The 17,381-nt window shown below is 40.5% G+C and overlaps 1 protein-coding gene across 1 annotated transcript in view; it reads left to right on the forward strand.

Annotated features, from left to right (window-relative positions):
* Positions 1-17,381, forward strand: part of KAZN (kazrin, periplakin interacting protein) — a 1,366,410-nt gene that overhangs the window by 332,454 nt on the left and 1,016,575 nt on the right. The window contains exon 2 of the mRNA XM_025287229.3: positions 11,239-11,396. Coding sequence (XP_025143014.2) covers positions 11,239-11,396 — 158 coding nt within the window. The remainder of the gene's footprint in view (positions 1-11,238; positions 11,397-17,381) is intronic.

A 17,381-nucleotide genomic window follows, 5' to 3' on the forward strand; every position in this document is an offset into this window, starting at 1 on the left:
ATCATCCAGATAAGGGGTTCAGCCCTGCTGCAGAGTGACTGGGCTGTCGTCTGTGGTGCTTAGAGATGGCTGAAACCATATGTCTAAAGTCCTGCTTATGGCGGAAGACTGGATTCCTGGTTTTTCTCACAAAATTTAAGATCCTCTTTAATCTGCCAGAGAGGCAGACTTTAAAAGTTATTCACATTAATAACTATTACAATGAAGACAAAGTACAGGCTTCTTTCCAGTCATCAGGACTTCTTGATTGCAGATGACAGAAACCCAACCCAAATGTGTTAATGAAAAGAAGGAAATTTAGCGATCCACCTGAGAAGTCTGTGGCTGAATCCCAAAGCCGTACTGATAGTATCAAGAATCTCGCTCCCTGTCTGTGGATGAGAATTCCCTCTTCACTCCACTGGCTTTATTCTCAGGCTGGGGCTCCTTAGCTGATGGCTAAGAAGACCACCGGCTGCTCCACATTCTTAGCAAACTCAACCAGTTTAGCAAACTCAACTGGAAAAGAGGCTTTCTCTTTTTTAATAGTTACATCAGATGATTCTGGAATTAAATCTTATTGGGCATGTTTAGGTTACAAGGCCGCTCCTGGACCAACCACTGTTGCCTTGGAGATGAAATGCTTTGGATGGCAAGGTCTGGATGACATCATGTTCACCTCTGTGACCTGGGAATGGCATCAGCCCTACATGAACCACAAGTGGAGATGGGTGTTTCTCCAAAATGTAATGAGAGTTTCTTTTATTAGAAGAAGAGGGAAATAGATGTAACCAGACAAATTACATGAGGGCTTCCCAGGTGGCCCTGGTGGTAAAGAACCTGCCTGCCAATGCAGGAGACATAAGAGATGTGAGTTCAATTCCTGGGTTGGAAGATGCCCTGGAGGAGGGCATGGCAACCCACTCCAGTATTCTTGCCTACAGTATCTCATAGACAGAGGAGCCTGAAGGGCTATAGTTCATAGTGTCACAAGAGTTGGATATGACTCAAGTGACTTAGCACACTTCACGTATTCTTGCCTGTCTAACTCAGTGAAACTATGAGCCATGCCATGTAGGGCCACCCAAGACGGACAGGTCATAGTGGAGAGTTCTGACAAAATGTGGTCTGCTGGAGAAGAGAATGGCAAACCACTTCAGTATTCTTGCCCTGAGAACCCCATGAACAGTATGAAAAGACAAAAAGATAGGACACTGAAAGATGAACTCCCCAGATCGGTAGGTGCCCAATATGCTACTGGAGAAGAGTGGAGAAATAACTCCAGAAAGAATGAAGAGACAGAGCCAAAGCGAAACCAATGCCCAGTTGTGGATGTAACTGGTGATGAAAGTAAAGTCCGATGCTTTAAAGAACAATATTGCATAGGAACCTGGAACGTTAGGTCCATGAATCAAGGTAAATTGGAAGTGGTCAAACAGGAGATGGCAAGAATGAACACTGACATTTTAGGAATCAGTGAACTAAAATGGACTGAAATGGGCAAATTTAATTCAGATGACCATTATATCTACTACTGTGGGCAAGAACCCCTTAGAAGAAATGGAGTAGCCCTCATAGTCAACAAGAGAGTCCAAATGCAGTACTTGGATGCAATCTCAAAAATGACAGGAATGACTTAGCACACACATGAAGCTAAAAACACAGAGTGACCTGCCTTGAAGAAAAGGTTCCTCCTTGTGTTATTACTTCTAATTATTCAACTTACATTTGTTGCATTTTCATTTTGTATGATGCACTGGACTCATTGTAGTTGGGATATAAAACGAATAGACAAATGGGTAATGGAGGGTGTTCAAGAGATCTTGGGGTTCATCAAGGGAAAGATATGACCACTAGGTGGCAGTAGCTCACACAGGCTTTATTGAATGACCCTCTGGTAGTTCGCATGTGAAATCCTGCACAGCCAGAGACTATCCAGAAATGCAGAAGGTCAATACTCAGAGAGGAGGAGGGCAAGGAACTCATTGGGGAGAGAGGGGTCTTCCAGGGGACTTAGGTGTCCGGGTGATGTCACTCACCAGCACAGTGGGGAGTCTGGGTCAGAGACCACTAGGGTCTTGGGATCTTTATGTACCAGGGTTTATCTCACCAATGGCTAGCAGAGATTCGGCACAGTTTTGTGGGTTTGCAAAGCAGTTTGTGTATGCGTGCTAAGTTGCTTCAGTTGTGTCCGATTCTGCGACCTTTTCAACTGTAGCCTGCCAGGCTCCTCTGTCCAAAGGTTTCTCCAAGCAAGAATACTGGAGTGGGTTACCTTGCTCTCCTCCAGGGAATCTTCATGACCCAGGGATCAAACTCAGGCCTCCTGCATTGCAGGTGGATTCTTTACTATCTGAGCCATCAGGGAAGCCGGAGACTTCTTTTTATGTCTTCTGCATTGGCAGGTGTGTTCTTTACCACTAGCCCACCTGGGAAGCCCTTGCAAAGCAGAAAGGCTCTAAATAGTTAACAATCTGCTTATTTAGTCTGTATTTAAAATATTTGGATGTAAAACATTTGCGTTTGGCACCTGCTGCCTTTTGAGCTAATGGGTCTCAGCCTGCAGTGAAGAAATAAACACCGTAGACTAATACACAGAGACCACCTTGATTTATTTATATAACAAAGATTCAGTAATTTCACTCAGTTACAAACATAGCAACTAGTTAATATCAGTAAGTTAAAGACTTGAGGTACAAACTAGAATAATCATAATAGTAAATACCACGTAAGAGTTACGTGCCACAAGCTTTGTGCAAATGATCTCATTTATTGTAACTCAGAAACCCTGTGAAATTGTTCCTATTATTATCCCCACTTAGAGATGGGGAAGCTGAGGCCTTAAGCAGCTTACTCAAGGTTATACAGCTAGTTGGAGAGGTGGACAAGATTGAGACCAGGCTTCTAGAATTCATACTCTCAAACTGACGGCCAGAGCATCTTTGGAGAGCTGGATCATCTTTCTTGGTCTCGGTTTTCTCACCTTTAAAACTATGAGGATATCACCAAGTGATACCCCACAGCCAGCCTGACACTCTCTATGCCTAGGATTTCTCGGTGTGGTACCCTAGGTGGAAACACATCAATTCAGCCTCCTTGGCTGCATCCTGAAGGAAATGATGAAAATGGAATGGCAAGAGGTAGGGGACCAGAAGGACAGTATGTTTGCCCAAAGGAGAACACAGCACAATGGAGCAACAAGGGGTGTGTGGGGTGGAGGTGTTATAATGCAGGAATTCTGTGAGCAGGCTCTGCATAGATATGAGTCCTGTCTTCTTCTGACTAGTACATAATCCTTGATGAATCTCTTAACCTGAGTATCTTCATTTGTATGATAGGAACGATGATAATGACACTTCAATAGAATCATTGGGGTGACTAAGTGAGATAATGCCTATTAAACATGTAACACCATGGTTGCAAATATTGAGTCCCCATAGGTGTTTGCTGTAATATTATTAATAATAATAATTATTATCAGTGAAGGAACTATGTGATGGAGAGAGAAGATTCAAGAAGTAGAGATAGGGGAGCATCAGTGAAGGGCTTCAGTCCTAGATATTTTTAGTACATGAAATGTTTACTGTGCAAGGCACTCTGCCATCTGCTTAATTTACATTTGCCAAAAAAGAAAAAAACCCTCTAGACTTGTTCCCTGCCTTTACTTTTATTATGTCCCACTTGGCTGGTGTTGGTGGGATAACACCCCACTTGTGGTGGTGTTCTCTAACCAGACATTATTCTGGATCAGGAGTGTGGGTATTGTGGCAAGATTATGAGAATGGGAGTTGGAAAGTCATGTCATGGCCTTTGGGTCTCATCTGTTGTGCACGTTTCTGAGCTTCAGATTCTGCATCTATGATTTATCTTTAACAATAATAACAGCCAATATTTGTTGGATGCTTACATTGTGCTGGGCAGTTATGTTATATAACTGCCAGTTATGTAAATATCAGAGTTGAGTGTGAACTCAGGCTTCTGGTCCTAGAACTCACATTATTAGCGCCTCCTCATTGTGCACAGAGGCTTTAAAAGCCCCTGATATGATAGACATTCAACAAACTGTAATTCTTCTAATTATTATTATTTAGGATCCATACTCTCAAAACAACTATATTTATTTGTCCATTAAACTTTTCCCAAGTGTTTCTTCTTTGCCAAGCACCTGTGATACATGATGAACAAAATTCCATTATTGCTTTTGAGTCACCATCTAGTCCAGAGACTGTGTAGCAGTCAGCATTCATGAGGCTCTGCTGCTGCTGCTGCTGCTCAGTCGCTTCAGTCGTGTCCGACTCTGTGCAACCCCATAGACGGCAGCCCACCAGGCTCCCCCGTCCCTGGGATTCTCCAGGCAAGAACACTGGAGTGGGTTGCCATTTCCTTCTCCAATGCATGAAAGTGAAAAGTGAAAATGAAGTCGCTCAGTCGTGTCCGACTCTTCGAGACCCCATGGACTGCAGGCTACCAGGCTCCTCCATCCATGGGATTTTCCAGGCAAGAGTACTAGAGTGGGGTGCCATCGCCTTCTCCCCATGAGGCTCTGCTCCAATAAAAAATGCCGCTCTCCCCCAGTTTTGGTGCTTTATAGTAGCAAGGGTTTGCTTTTCACTTGCATGCCTTCTACATTCTGGCAAAGGGGAAATAGCAATAGTGGAACCACATGATGACTTTTAAAGTTTCTGCTTGGACATGGCATGACTCATATCTGCTCACAATTATTGGCTAAAGCAAGTCACATGGCAAATCCTGATATCATTTAGGACAGGAAGTTTGTGTCTCCACAAAGAAGGGTCCCTAGGGAGGGCTTTACAGGAACAGGTTCAAGAGGAAGAGTTTGGGAACCAATAATTAAATCCACCACAGATGGATTCTTAGGCAATTACAACATAATATGGTAAGCTCTATGAAAGAAGAGAAGAGAAGGGAGTGTTGACACTTTCAGTGCACCTTGAATTTAGAACAAAGTGAAATTTAGTGCATATGTTAGTTACTGAGCCTCGATTTTCTGGAAAAAGAATAGAGAAAGCCTGTAATAGATGCATTCTGAAAACTGCAAATTCACTAGCCTGGTTAGAGTGAAATACATTGACAATAATTCTTTCCTTCCAAGCAATCACATGAGTTTTGTTAATAGTGGTGTCTATAGGCAAAGGACTTGGGAACTGAGGTATTCTCAGAATGACGTGGGGAGAAAGGCTTGTTGGTGAGAATGCTATGTCCATGTACTGGAAGGTAGGGGAAGGGAAGGCAGGATGGAAAATGAGGCATAAATCATGCAGAGATTGGTGCTAGATTCTGTTAGGTTATTTGGATGCCTTATACTTCAGTGAGAGTTCCAGAAAAATATCTACTTCTGCTTTCTTGACTATGCCAAAGCCTTTGACTCTGTGGATCACAATAAACTGTGGACAGTTCTTAAAGAGATGGGAATACCAGACCACCTGACCTGCCTCCTGAGAAATCTGTATGCAGGTCAAGAAGCAACAGTTAGAACTGGATATGGAACAGCAGACTGGTTCCAAATCGAGAAAGGAGTACGTCAAGGCTGTATATCGTCACCCTGCTTGTTTAACTTATATGCAGAATACATCATGAGAAATGTTGGACGGGATAAAGCACAAGCTGGAATCAAGATTGCTGGGAGAAATATCAATAACCTCAGATATGCAGATGACATCACCCTTATGGCAGAAAGCATAGAACTAACTAAAGAGCCTCTTGATGAAAGTGAAAGAGGAGAGTGAAAAAGTTGGCTTAAAATTCAACATTCAGAAAACTATCATGGCATCTGGTCCCATCACTTTATGGCAAATAGATGGGGAAACAATGGAAACAGTGAAAAACTTTATTTTCTTGGCTCCAAAATCACTGCAGATGGTGACTGCAACCATGAAATTAAAAGACACTTGTTACTTGGAAGAAAAGCTATGACCAACCTAGATAGCATATTAAAAAGCAGAGACATTACTTTGACAACAAGCTTTGGTTTTTCCAGTAGTCATGTATGGATGTGAGAGTTGTACATAAAGAAAGCTGAGCACTGAAGAATTGACGCTTTTGAACTGTGGTGTTAGAGTCCCTTGGACAGCAAGGAGATCCAACCAGTCCATCTTAAAGGAAATCAGTCTTAAATATTCATTGGAAGGACTGATGCTGAATCTGAAACTCCAATACTTTGGCCACCTGATGTGAAGAACTGACTCATTTGAAAAGACCCTGATGCTGGGAATGATTGAAGGTGAAAGGAGAAGGGGATGTCAGAATATGAGATGGTTGGATGGCATCACTGACTCAATGGAAACGAGTTTGGGTAAACTCAGGGAGTTGGTGATGGACAGGGAAACCTGGCTTGCTGCAGTCCATGGGGTTGCAAAGAGTCGGACACAACTGAGTGACTGAACTGAACTGAACTGATAGCTCAGTGTGCTCCAACCTTCCTGTGTGCAAGTAAGAGAGAAAAGATATATAGAGTGTTTAAAAATTTATAGTCACAATTCCAAAAAGTTGTTTGTTGTTGTTTTCACCTTTCTATAATGAAATTCTACTTGGATCTGGAGCCAACATTTCAACTGATAATAACTCAGTCCCTTCTGCTTGAAAACTTAGTACCTTCTGCATAAATAATAAATAAATTCAAATTACTCCCCTGCCCATTCTCTTTCTCTTCTCTCTGGGTTATTGGGAGGAATATATACAGTAAGTCCCCTAAATATGAATTAGTTCTGTTCTGAGAGTGTGTTAAGTTTAATTTGTTCACAAGTCCAACAGAGTTAGCCTAGGTACCCAACTAACACATTTGGCTATATAGTGCTGTACTGTAATAGGTTAATAATACTTTTCACACAAATAATACATATACAACAAATAAATGCAAAAAAAAGTTTTGATCTGATAGTACAGTGCCTTGAAAAGTACAGTAGACAGTACCTCAGCTGGCATATTGGGACTGGCATTGAGTGAAGAGGCAAGAAGAATTGCTGAATGGAGGAGGGAAAAGAGGTGGGAGATAGTAGAGCTGAAGGATCATCAGCAATTAGGAGACAGGGGCAAGCTGCAATTTCACTCATGCTTAATGTTGATGGCATCAGTTTTGGTTCTTGCTGGAACCAGAAGCATAGCACATCTTTGAAAGTTTGCAACTTGAAAGTTTGTATGTAGGGGACTTAGTGAATTATCCTATCTTGGGGTCCATGAATCTCCTTCTGAGTACTTCTGGACTCGCTGGAGATATATCCAGTCTTCATTATGCTAAGGGAGACTGGAGGTGGAGGAGTGAGGGTGGTAGGGCAGTAGTGCCATCTCAGATCCTCTTGGACCTGAAATGTCATGCGACTGTTGTTTCTACCCTCATATGAGCAGGTGCACTGTGAGGTTGTCCCCCCCCACCCAGTGCCCAGGGTAGGACATAAGACTTTGAGTCACTCTGCTTTCAGATCCCCAAATCTATCTGAGTGTTTTTCTACCATCTCCTTCTGAGTTCAAGGATTCAAGTTAGGCAGGAATCAGGTCCCATACTTCCTTTCTTTGTTCATCTTTCTCTGTCTTAGCCAAGCTTATTCCCTAGTCCAGGAAAGTATTTTAGAGCCTTCTTGTGCAATGAAAATCTGCTCTGATGTCATATTCTGTATTCTTCCTATTTCATGGCTTGTAGCTGCAACTCTATGCTCAGTTGTCTGAGACTGATTCTCTATTGCTCAAAATCATCATTGATTTATTTTCTATTTGTAGTGCTTACTCTGGGATTGCTTGGTAGCTCAGCTGGTAAAGAATCCACCTGCATTGCAGGAGACCCTGGTTTGATTCCTGGGTCAGGAAGATTCCCTGGAGAAGGGATAGGCTACCCACTCCAGTATTCTTGGGCTTCCCTGGTGGCTCAGACAGTAAAGAATCCGTCTGCAATGAGGGAGACCTAGATTTGATCCTCGGGTTGGGAAGATCCCCTGGAGGAGGGCATGGGAGCCCACTCCAATATTCTTGCCTGGAAAAATTCCATGGATAGAAGGAGTCTGGCAGGCTATAGTCCATGGGGTCACAAGGAGTTGTTCACAACTGAATGACTAAGCACACAGAAAGGACAGTTAACATTTCTTTTAATGAAAGTCTGTTGGTGAAGTTTTTTTCAGCTTTTGTTTATCTAAAAAAGTCATTATTTCACCTTCATTTTTTGAAAGATACTATTATTGGTTATAGAATTCTAGATTGACAAGTGTTTTTTTCAGTATTTTTAACAGTCATAGATTCTTTTCTGGTTTTCATAGATTTTGATGACAAGTCTGATATTCCTATCTCTCTTCCTCCAAATGCAATATGCCTTCTTCTTCTGGCTGATTTTAAGATTTTTGTGGACTTCTCTGGCAGTCCAGGGGTTAAAACTCTGTATTTCCACTGGACAGGGTGTGGGTTTGATCCCTGGTCAGGAAACTAAGATCCTCCATGCCATTGCCAAAAAAAAAAAAAAAAGATTTTCTGTTTCTCACTGTGTGTTGATTTGTTTAGCAATTTGATTATAATATGCCTTGGTGTAGTTTTCTTTGTATTTGTCTTGCCTGAAGTTTATTGAGATTCTTGTATTCAGAGGTTAATAGTATTATCAAATTTGGAAAAAAAAATTTTTCACTATTTCTTCAAACATTTTTTCTGTCCCTGCCACTACCCTACCCCCTCAGATTCCAAGTGCATGTATATCAGACAGCTTTATATTGTCAAAGAGGCTCTGTTTATTCATTATAGATAGCTTTATTATAAAATTTCAATTTCATTGATATTTTCTTCTTCATTGTTTAATCTGCTATGCATCTCCTCTAGTAAAAATTTCATTTTAGATAATGCATTTTTCATCCTTAGATGCTCTATTTAGTTCTGGTCTAAATATTATATTTTTATCCTCGTCGTAATACTGTTTTATTTTACAACCTTGAACATACAAAGAATATCTATAGTAGCTATCTTAATAGTCATATTTTCTAATGCTATCACTTGTTATTTCTGAGTCTGTTTCTATAAACTGATTTTTCTCCAGGCTACAAGCTACACTTTCTTGTTTCTTTACATGTCTAGTAATTTTTTATTGAATACAGAGCCTTATGAATTTTGCATTTTGAGTGCTAGATTTTGTTATGAAAAGTGAAAATGTTAATTGCTCAGTCGTGTCCAACTCTATCTGACCCCATGTGCTGGAATCTGCCAGGCTCCTCTGTCCATGGAATTCTCCAGGCAAGAATACTGGATAACCAAGAATACTGGGTAACCATTCCCTTTTCCAGGAGATCTTTCTGAGCCAGAGATCAAACCTGAGTCCCCTGCATTACAAGCACATTCTTTACTGTCTGAGCCAGCAGGGAAGCCCAGATTGTGTTATACCTCTACCAAAAAAAAAAAAAAAAAAAAAAAAAAAAAGCTCATTTTTCTTTCCTGGCAAGTATTTTATTTTATTTATTTTTTTTAATTTTATTTTATTTTTAAACTTTACATAACTGTATTAGTTTTGCCAAATATCAAAATGAATCCGCCACAGGTATACATGTGTTCCCCATCCTGAACCCTCCTCTCTCCTCCGTCCCCATTCCATCCCTCTGGGTCGTCCCTGGCAAGTATTTTAGTTACGGGCAGATCAGTTTGATCCTTACAAGGCTTACTTTTAAACTCCTTTTGGGTAGACCTGGAGTTGCCTTTATTCTAAGGATCATTTAGCTTTATTTCTAAACCTTTATCCTTTTGGAGTCTCTGCTGAATGTGCTGTGAATTCCAACCAAGACCCTCCGCTTTGGCCAGTGAGCATAAAAACAATTTGTTTTCCTGTAAGATCTCTTGGAATTATTGGGCTTACAGCTCCCCAAAATGTGACTGTCTTTTCCTAGAACTTTCTCTTGCCAGATATGTAGGGTTTAATCTTACCCATATATAGGATTGATATTTAGCCAGCAACTCAGAGAGACTCCTGTGCAGATTTCTAGACATCTCTGTGTAATTCCTTCTTTCTTAGTGATTTGTCTTGCAAATTAGAGCAGACTTAGTCTTTCCAATCTCTATCTTCTCAATTCAGTGTGAGAGCTGGGTTCTCCTTGAATTTCTCTTCCCATGCTGTGGTCTGGACATTCCATTTTTGCAGAATGCTGGTGATGATAGAACTCAACTTTTTCATCTTTTCTAAAGGATCACAGTGTTTTGCTGTTGTTCAGCAAAACTAATACAATTATGTAAAGTTTAAAAATAAAATAAAATTAAAAAAAAATAAAAGTATTTGTTTCTGATATATTATACAGTTTTCTAGTTATTTGCAGCAAGTGGGTAATCTGAATATTCTTACTCCCTCATGGTCAAAGGCAGATGTTCTCAGAGTGATTCTATTGAATACTAGTTTTTGATAATTACTCTGCATCCTCAGAATGGTGATTAGTGCAGTGACTTCCTGAGAATGTGTAGGTTTTACTTATTCTTGGTTTGAAAGGATAGATTTACCTGAAAGTTATAGAAATTCAATAAGGAAAGAAATTTTATTTCAAGGGAATGTAAGGAAATTAATTCACCAACATTTATCAAGCACCCTCTAACTTTTAGGACCTTTCCTAGTTATTGGACATACACCAAACATAAACCAAGAGATTATTTTGAAAATCTCTACTCTTACCACATTTATTATGGAGAAAGCAGAAAAGGAGGTAAAAAGCATTAAAAAAGTGAAATCTTAAAATCTGTACCATGTTAGATAGCAAGCGCCACATGGATGGTAGAGAAACAATAGTCCTCCTGGTACACGTGTGGTACTGATTGGAAAGCATGGCCAAACTATCCCTTCATTAAACTTAATGATAGAGACCATCTGTTTAGAGGTAAAATAGCCAACTGTATTACTGTAAATGTAAATCTACCATAGAGCTCTCCCCTCATGCCCTACTAATCTCTGTTTAATTCATAAACACTTATGTGTCATCTTCATAGAAGTATTTGCTAACTTGTTTATTTTCAGTGACTGGCAGAAGACTGAACTCTCCATGAGGGTAAGCATCCAGTCTGGTTTTGCCCACAACTGCACCCCCAAGCATTTCCATATAGGCTCATGATTTGGAGAGTGTTCAGTCTATTACCCGTTAAAAATGTGTGTTGGAGAGACCCATGGATGTAAGGGTTCTTGACACCTGCCTGGGTTATACCTTATGTGTTCACCCTCAATTTTCCCTTCAAAAATTATAGCCAATTTCTCTTTGAAAGTTACCTACTGTGATTCGACTTTCTTTCTTTCTTTCTTTCTTTTTGCAGCAGTCCAGTCACTGCACACCCTAAATGACCAGATATCCCATTTTATTGTCACCAAGTCAAAGGCGCTGGAGGAGGACCAAGACCCTTTTCTTCCCACTGAGAAGGAGACGCTCAAGAGTTCCATGATATTGATGAGGCACCTCTTAATGGATGCACAGGTACAAAGATCAATAAATCCTATATAGAGTGGGTGGTAACCTTTTTTGTTTTCTTCTTGGTATAAGCTGTGCAAAAACACTCATCTGTCACATTCATTATGACTGACTTTGTGATAAACAGCTGTGTAATGGACATTCTGATATATTGAGTATTGGATTTCTAATTAAGTATTATTTTGGATTTAGTATCAAAGTGGCTTGGTTTTAAGTCAAAGTAACAGGGCTTAAAATAATATATGTGTTGTCTCTGAGAATTTAACAGATCTCCCATTAGCCTTGGAAAGTGAAAACCCATTTACATACAAATTTGGCAGGCATCAAAGCTGGCAGAGGCTTTGGAGTGGAGCAGTACTTATCCCAAACAGCATCACTGAGTAACTAATGAATATTTTGGTACATTTGGTGCACCACCAGTAAGCGAAGCAGCACTATTTTTTTTTCTTTTTAATTCTAGCAGTGAATTAATTACAGAAGATATTTAGTTCATTGCATGCTTTGTTGAGATGTGATTCTTCAAGGTTATTCCTTGTTCACTCTTTTATTGAAATATTTAAAAAATAATGTATCTACTCCTGGTTTTGTTGGTGGGTCTTTCCCGATATGTTGATGGACAAACACCAGGTGTCTTAAGAGAATTGATGGTTTTCTGTGTTTGTGAAGCCAAGCTGAACTAGATTTTATTTTCATGTCTGCCTCTTCCTTATCTAGAAATGTTTAAGAAAATTTTCTTTGGGTCTGGTGATGTTGTTCTATTTTCTCATAGAGCTTTCTTCCTGAGCTTTTTTTCTGTTCAACAGCAGAGAGGTCAGAATGGTTGGTGATTTCCTGTGTTCTGCTCTGTATCAGATGTTCTACTGTGGTTTCTTTGCTTTTGTTTCTATCATGGTGGTTTTTTATGTTTTATTATTTAAAATTAATCGTGAAGCCTTGATCTTACACCAATAAGACTTTGACCAGCAAAGTTTTGTTCATTTCTCACCTGTCAATGCTTGAAGCTGTCCCATGGCATTTTGAGCCCCTGTATTGAGGTGGCCCAAATTATGCAAAGCCTTTCATTTTTATTCACTGTTCTCCCCTTTCCCCTTTATTATGAGCAACCCATTCAGCCTCTCCTTTCTCCCCAGGCCTGACTAGTGGAGAAAGGGAAGATTGTGAAGCTACAACCACCAATTTTGAAACTCAGGGGAAAAAATGGAAATTTAGAACAATTTACCAAATAAAAGAGAGCAAATTGTTCTTGAAAAGATTAGCTTTCATCAGTGCCTGGACCCAATCCTATAGCTAATACAACAGCCAAGGGAACCATCTGAATGCATCCTTGATGATGTTGTGTAAACTCCTGTTTGCAAAATATTAAGGGAGTAAGAAATCATTCATCTTTCCCCTCTCCTTATATATGAGCTTACTAGTGCCTAGAAGTGGATTTTGAGAATTTAATGTTGCTTAAGGAAATATTTTCTCCCCCTAAGTACAGGGTTCATTTAACCACTTGTATCCTTTATGGCTTTGATTACAAATTTTTCTTTATTTATCAAGTGGGGCTAAAATATCTTATGTGGTTACTGTGTGGGAAGAATTGATGCTTTTGAACTGTGGTGTTGGAGAAGACTCTCGAGAGTCCCTTGGACTGCAAGGAGATCCAACCAGTCCATTCTGAAGGAGATCAGCTCTGAGTGTTCTTTGGAAGGACTGATGCTGAAGCTGAAACTCCAATACTTTGGCCACCTGGTGTGAAGAAGTGACTCATTTGAAAAGACCCTGATGCTTTGAAAGATTGAAGGCAGGAGGAGAAGGGAGTGACAGAGGATGAGATGGTTGGATGGCATCACTGACTCAATGGACATGAGTTTGAGTAAAACTCCAGGAGTTGGTGTTGGACAGGGATGCCTAGCATGCTGCAGTCCCTGGGGTCATAAAGAGTCGGACATGACAGAGTAACTGAACTGAACTGTGTGGGAATATTTTATTATCTCATTCTCTCCTGGTACCAAATCAATGCCTGCTAGAATTTTCTCATTTAAATAGCTAGGGAAACATGGAGCAAGATATGGTGGATATTCTGCTAAGTCATACATTCTAAAAGGAAGATCAGTTGAATCTTTCTCCAGAGAAAAATGATCATAGAAATTCAAGTAAGAAAGTGGTATAGTATCTGGAAATGTTATTTCTTTGCCTCTTATTTTTTCAAAGATCCTTCCCTCTTATCTTTTGGACTAATATAGGATGAGGTGAGTTGTGATCAATCTAAAAATACTAACATTTATTTTCTTCTAAAGCCATTAACTTTTTGAAACATTATTTGTGATTATGAATCTAGGTCTATGGCTGAAGTCAATTAGATTCATGTTATCTAATACCCCCAGGCTCAGTCACCTCTGAAATAACTCTTTATAAGATTAATGTTGCCAAACTTATAAAATACTGAGAAACCCCAACATTTTTGGAATGGCTGGGGTGATGTGTAGTTTTGAATTCTGAAATAGACAACCACAGCTATATGATTTTTAATGAGAATCTTTATTGAGCATTTTGGAAATTTGGGTCTTTTCCATTCATTTTTTGGCATTGCCTCTTGTCTCAGTTCCAAAGATGAACAAATGTACTTACTTCATTTTCTAAGTTCATCAATAATGAGAGGTCAATAGCAGGTAAATATAACTTCTAGGTACCTCCTTCCGTTCAGCTGCATTTTGTGATATTAATAGATGTTTGTGTGTTGCAGGCCATAAGCTCTTCAAGAGTAGCAACCACATCCTGAACTTAGTTGGTGTAATAACCTTCTTAGTTCCATACCCAGAGGACTCTTAATAGTATTAGATTATGATGAAATACTCTGACATCAGCTTGCAAGTTGAATGAAGTCAGGCAAAAAGTATTCCAGAGAACCTGGAGGCTGCTTCCAGAGTGACTGCTTAAAAGACATAATCGATTCAAGTCACATCTATCTTGGAAGCAATAAATCCTGCTTAGGAGAATGTCAAAGGCAAAAGCATTGCTGGGCTATGAAATTCCACCTCTGAGGATTATAAAACAGTAGGCACAGAGCAAACACATCTCCCAAATATAATGGGGGTGCCAGAGATGATTGGCAGGTCTGACAATCCATCCTAGAGAATGGAATCAAGAAGGAATATCTCACACAGGCAGCCCAGAGGCCTGCAAGTATTTATTCATCCCCTACATGTCTGTCTGAACATTTAGGGGGTGTCTAAAAGAGGCCCAGTGCCTCTATTTGCATTTCATTCCCTGTATAATCCAAAGGCCCCCAAATTCAATGAAGGGTACCATTCAGATCACATTTGAAACCTGATCTTGTGGCTTTTATTCCTGAGAGCTCCATCTAAACCCAAAATGCCGACTCAGCTTTGTAAGTGATTAGATTCATAACACCAAAGAGGCAATTCTTTCTGGTACAGATTAATTCTTTTACTTGTACTATGTGACTCTGCATGCTAAGAGGGGTTGATTATAGCAAATTAAATCTCCTATTGGCAGTTCTCTCCTTCTTTCCTCCAAAGACCTAATATCATTATTTATTAAGGGGTAAATAAATGCTTGGGAAAACAATAAGATCGCTTTGTTGGCAGTAAGGTCCTTCTCTGGAAGGCTGGGTATTGAAAAGCAGAGATCTTTTGTGCCTCATTGTGGGTGGGGGGCTCTTTCCACAGGACTTGGGATATGGAGCGGTCAAGGAGGTCCTGTGCTCCACTGACCTTCGGCCACTGGCCAGGCCTGACAGTGCCTCAGCCTTCTCTGCCTGGAGTGTGGCTTGTCCAGGTCTGAAGGGAGAGCTCAGTTTAAGTGAGACTCAGTCACTGGGGCACCCTTCCCAGAGGACTATGTCTAAGAATGAAGTGAGCAAGTCTTTAAAGGCAAAAATAAACTGTACAACCGTCTTTTCTAAGCAAGTCTGCATGTACAGGCTGACAAAAGTCAGGTGTTAGGCAGAAGAGAAATGAAACCTGCTTTATCTTCTGGGCTGTCTTATTCCCCTGCTCTGTCCTCATTGTCCCTTTTCTTCTTGCTTTGTGTTTTGTCCTTCCTTCTCCCCAGTTCAGTTTAGTTACTCAGTCACATCTGACTCTTTGTGACCCCATGGCCTGCACCATGCCAGGCTTCCCTGTCCATTACCAACTTTTGGAGCTTGCTCATACTCACATCCATTGAGTCAGTGATGCCATCCAACCATCTCATCCTCTGTCACCCCCTTCTCCTCCTGCCTTCAATCTTTCCCAGCATCAGGGTCTTTTCAAATGAGTCAGTTCTTCACATTAGGTAGCCAAAGTATTGGAGTTTCAGCTTCAGCATCAGTCCTTCCAATGAATATTCAGGACTGATTTCCTTTAGGATTGACTGGTTGGATCTCCTGCTGTCCAAGGGACTCTCAGGAGTCTTCAACACCACAGTTCAAAAGCATCAATTTTTAGGCACTCAGCTTTCTTTGTAGTTCAACTCAAACGTCCATATGTAACTACTGGAAAAAACATAGCTTTGACTAGATGCACATTTGTTGGCAAAATGATGTCTCTGCTTTTTAATATGCTGTCTAGGTTGGTCAAAGCTTTTTTCCCAAGGAGCAAGTGTCTTTCAATTTCATGGCTGAAGTCACCATCTGCAGTGAATTTGGAGGCCAAAAAAATAAAGTCTGTCACTGTTTCCACTATTTCCCCATCTATTTGCCATGAAGTGATGGGGCCAGATACCATGATCTTAGTTTTCTGAGTGTTGAGTTTCAAGCCATCTTTTTCACTCTCCTCTTTCACTTCTCCCCATGCTTCAGCATTTTCCTTCCTTCTGTCAACTTTCACTTTTTTTCCTCCCCTGCCGCCTCATTTCTCAGTTGACAAAATAAATCTTAGTTGAGATGTGGGATGAGATTCTGTTCCCCTTTCCCTTTCCTGTCTCTCCCCTTCTCTTTTCTCCTCCTCTCCTCCCTTCCCCTACCTTATCTCTTCTCCTCCCTTTCCCTCCCCTGTGTTTTCTCCCCTCCCCTTCCCTTCCTTTCCCTTCTCTTTCTGTTATTTGTATTTAGGGAACTTGAGAGCATATTTGCCAAGGACCTATATTCCCCTTGCCAGACAAGAAAGAGAACATCAGGAGGGGGCAATGGGCAGGAGGCCAGCCTGGCATTCAAGGAGGTCAATGAGGGCCCTGCCAGAATCAGAGACTTGATATGATTTAGGTGGATTCATTCTCCTTTCTTGTTTTGTTTTCTAGAGAAGTCTCCCCTGGTTGATTATGCTTTCTGGTTGATTTCTGGCAAGAATCAGGCAGATTTAACAGAAATAGTTTGATTGTTTGAGCTACCTGGACACCCTCCCTCTCTAGACTTGAGGTAGGAGGTAGATGGGCCCCCCAGGGTGACATGATGGGAGATTCATTCCCTGTGAAGCAATACTCCCAAATATCAAGAGCAGGACAATTGAGAGAGGAGGCTGGGCCCTGCCAGATAGAAGACAAGAGACAAAATAGTTTTCATTTTTAAATTCAGGAAACATCCCTGACTACACATGTGCATAAAGACTCTTTGGAGGTCAAAAGAGGAGTGATGCTAACTGATGCTCACTACCCATAGGCCTCTTTAGTGGAATCCATTTTGGCTAAAAGATGTGAGCACACACATGGGAGAACCCTAAGATATGCCAAATATGGACTATGAACCAGGTAAATAAAAAATAAATTTAAATTAAAAAAAAATAAATAAAAACCACACATCTCAAAGTAAAGGAAAAAAAAAGATTGTCCAAAGGAAAACTGGAAGAAATACCCCATAAAAGTGATTGAAACTGCCACCAGGGCACTACTCTCTCTCTCTGAGCCCACCTGTGAGCCTATCTATACACATACTATCATTTTTCCTCCTAATAAATACTTTACTTGTTTCACTAGTTTCCGTCTTTGTGGGAACTCTTTTCTGCACAGCTGAAGGTCCAGGCTTTATCGCTGACCACTGGTCTAGTTGTGATGGTTGGGTGCTCTCACTGA

The sequence above is a fragment of the Bubalus bubalis genome, chromosome 5, assembly GCF_019923935.1.
Source record: "Bubalus bubalis isolate 160015118507 breed Murrah chromosome 5, NDDB_SH_1, whole genome shotgun sequence".
NCBI lineage: Eukaryota > Metazoa > Chordata > Mammalia > Artiodactyla > Bovidae > Bubalus > Bubalus bubalis.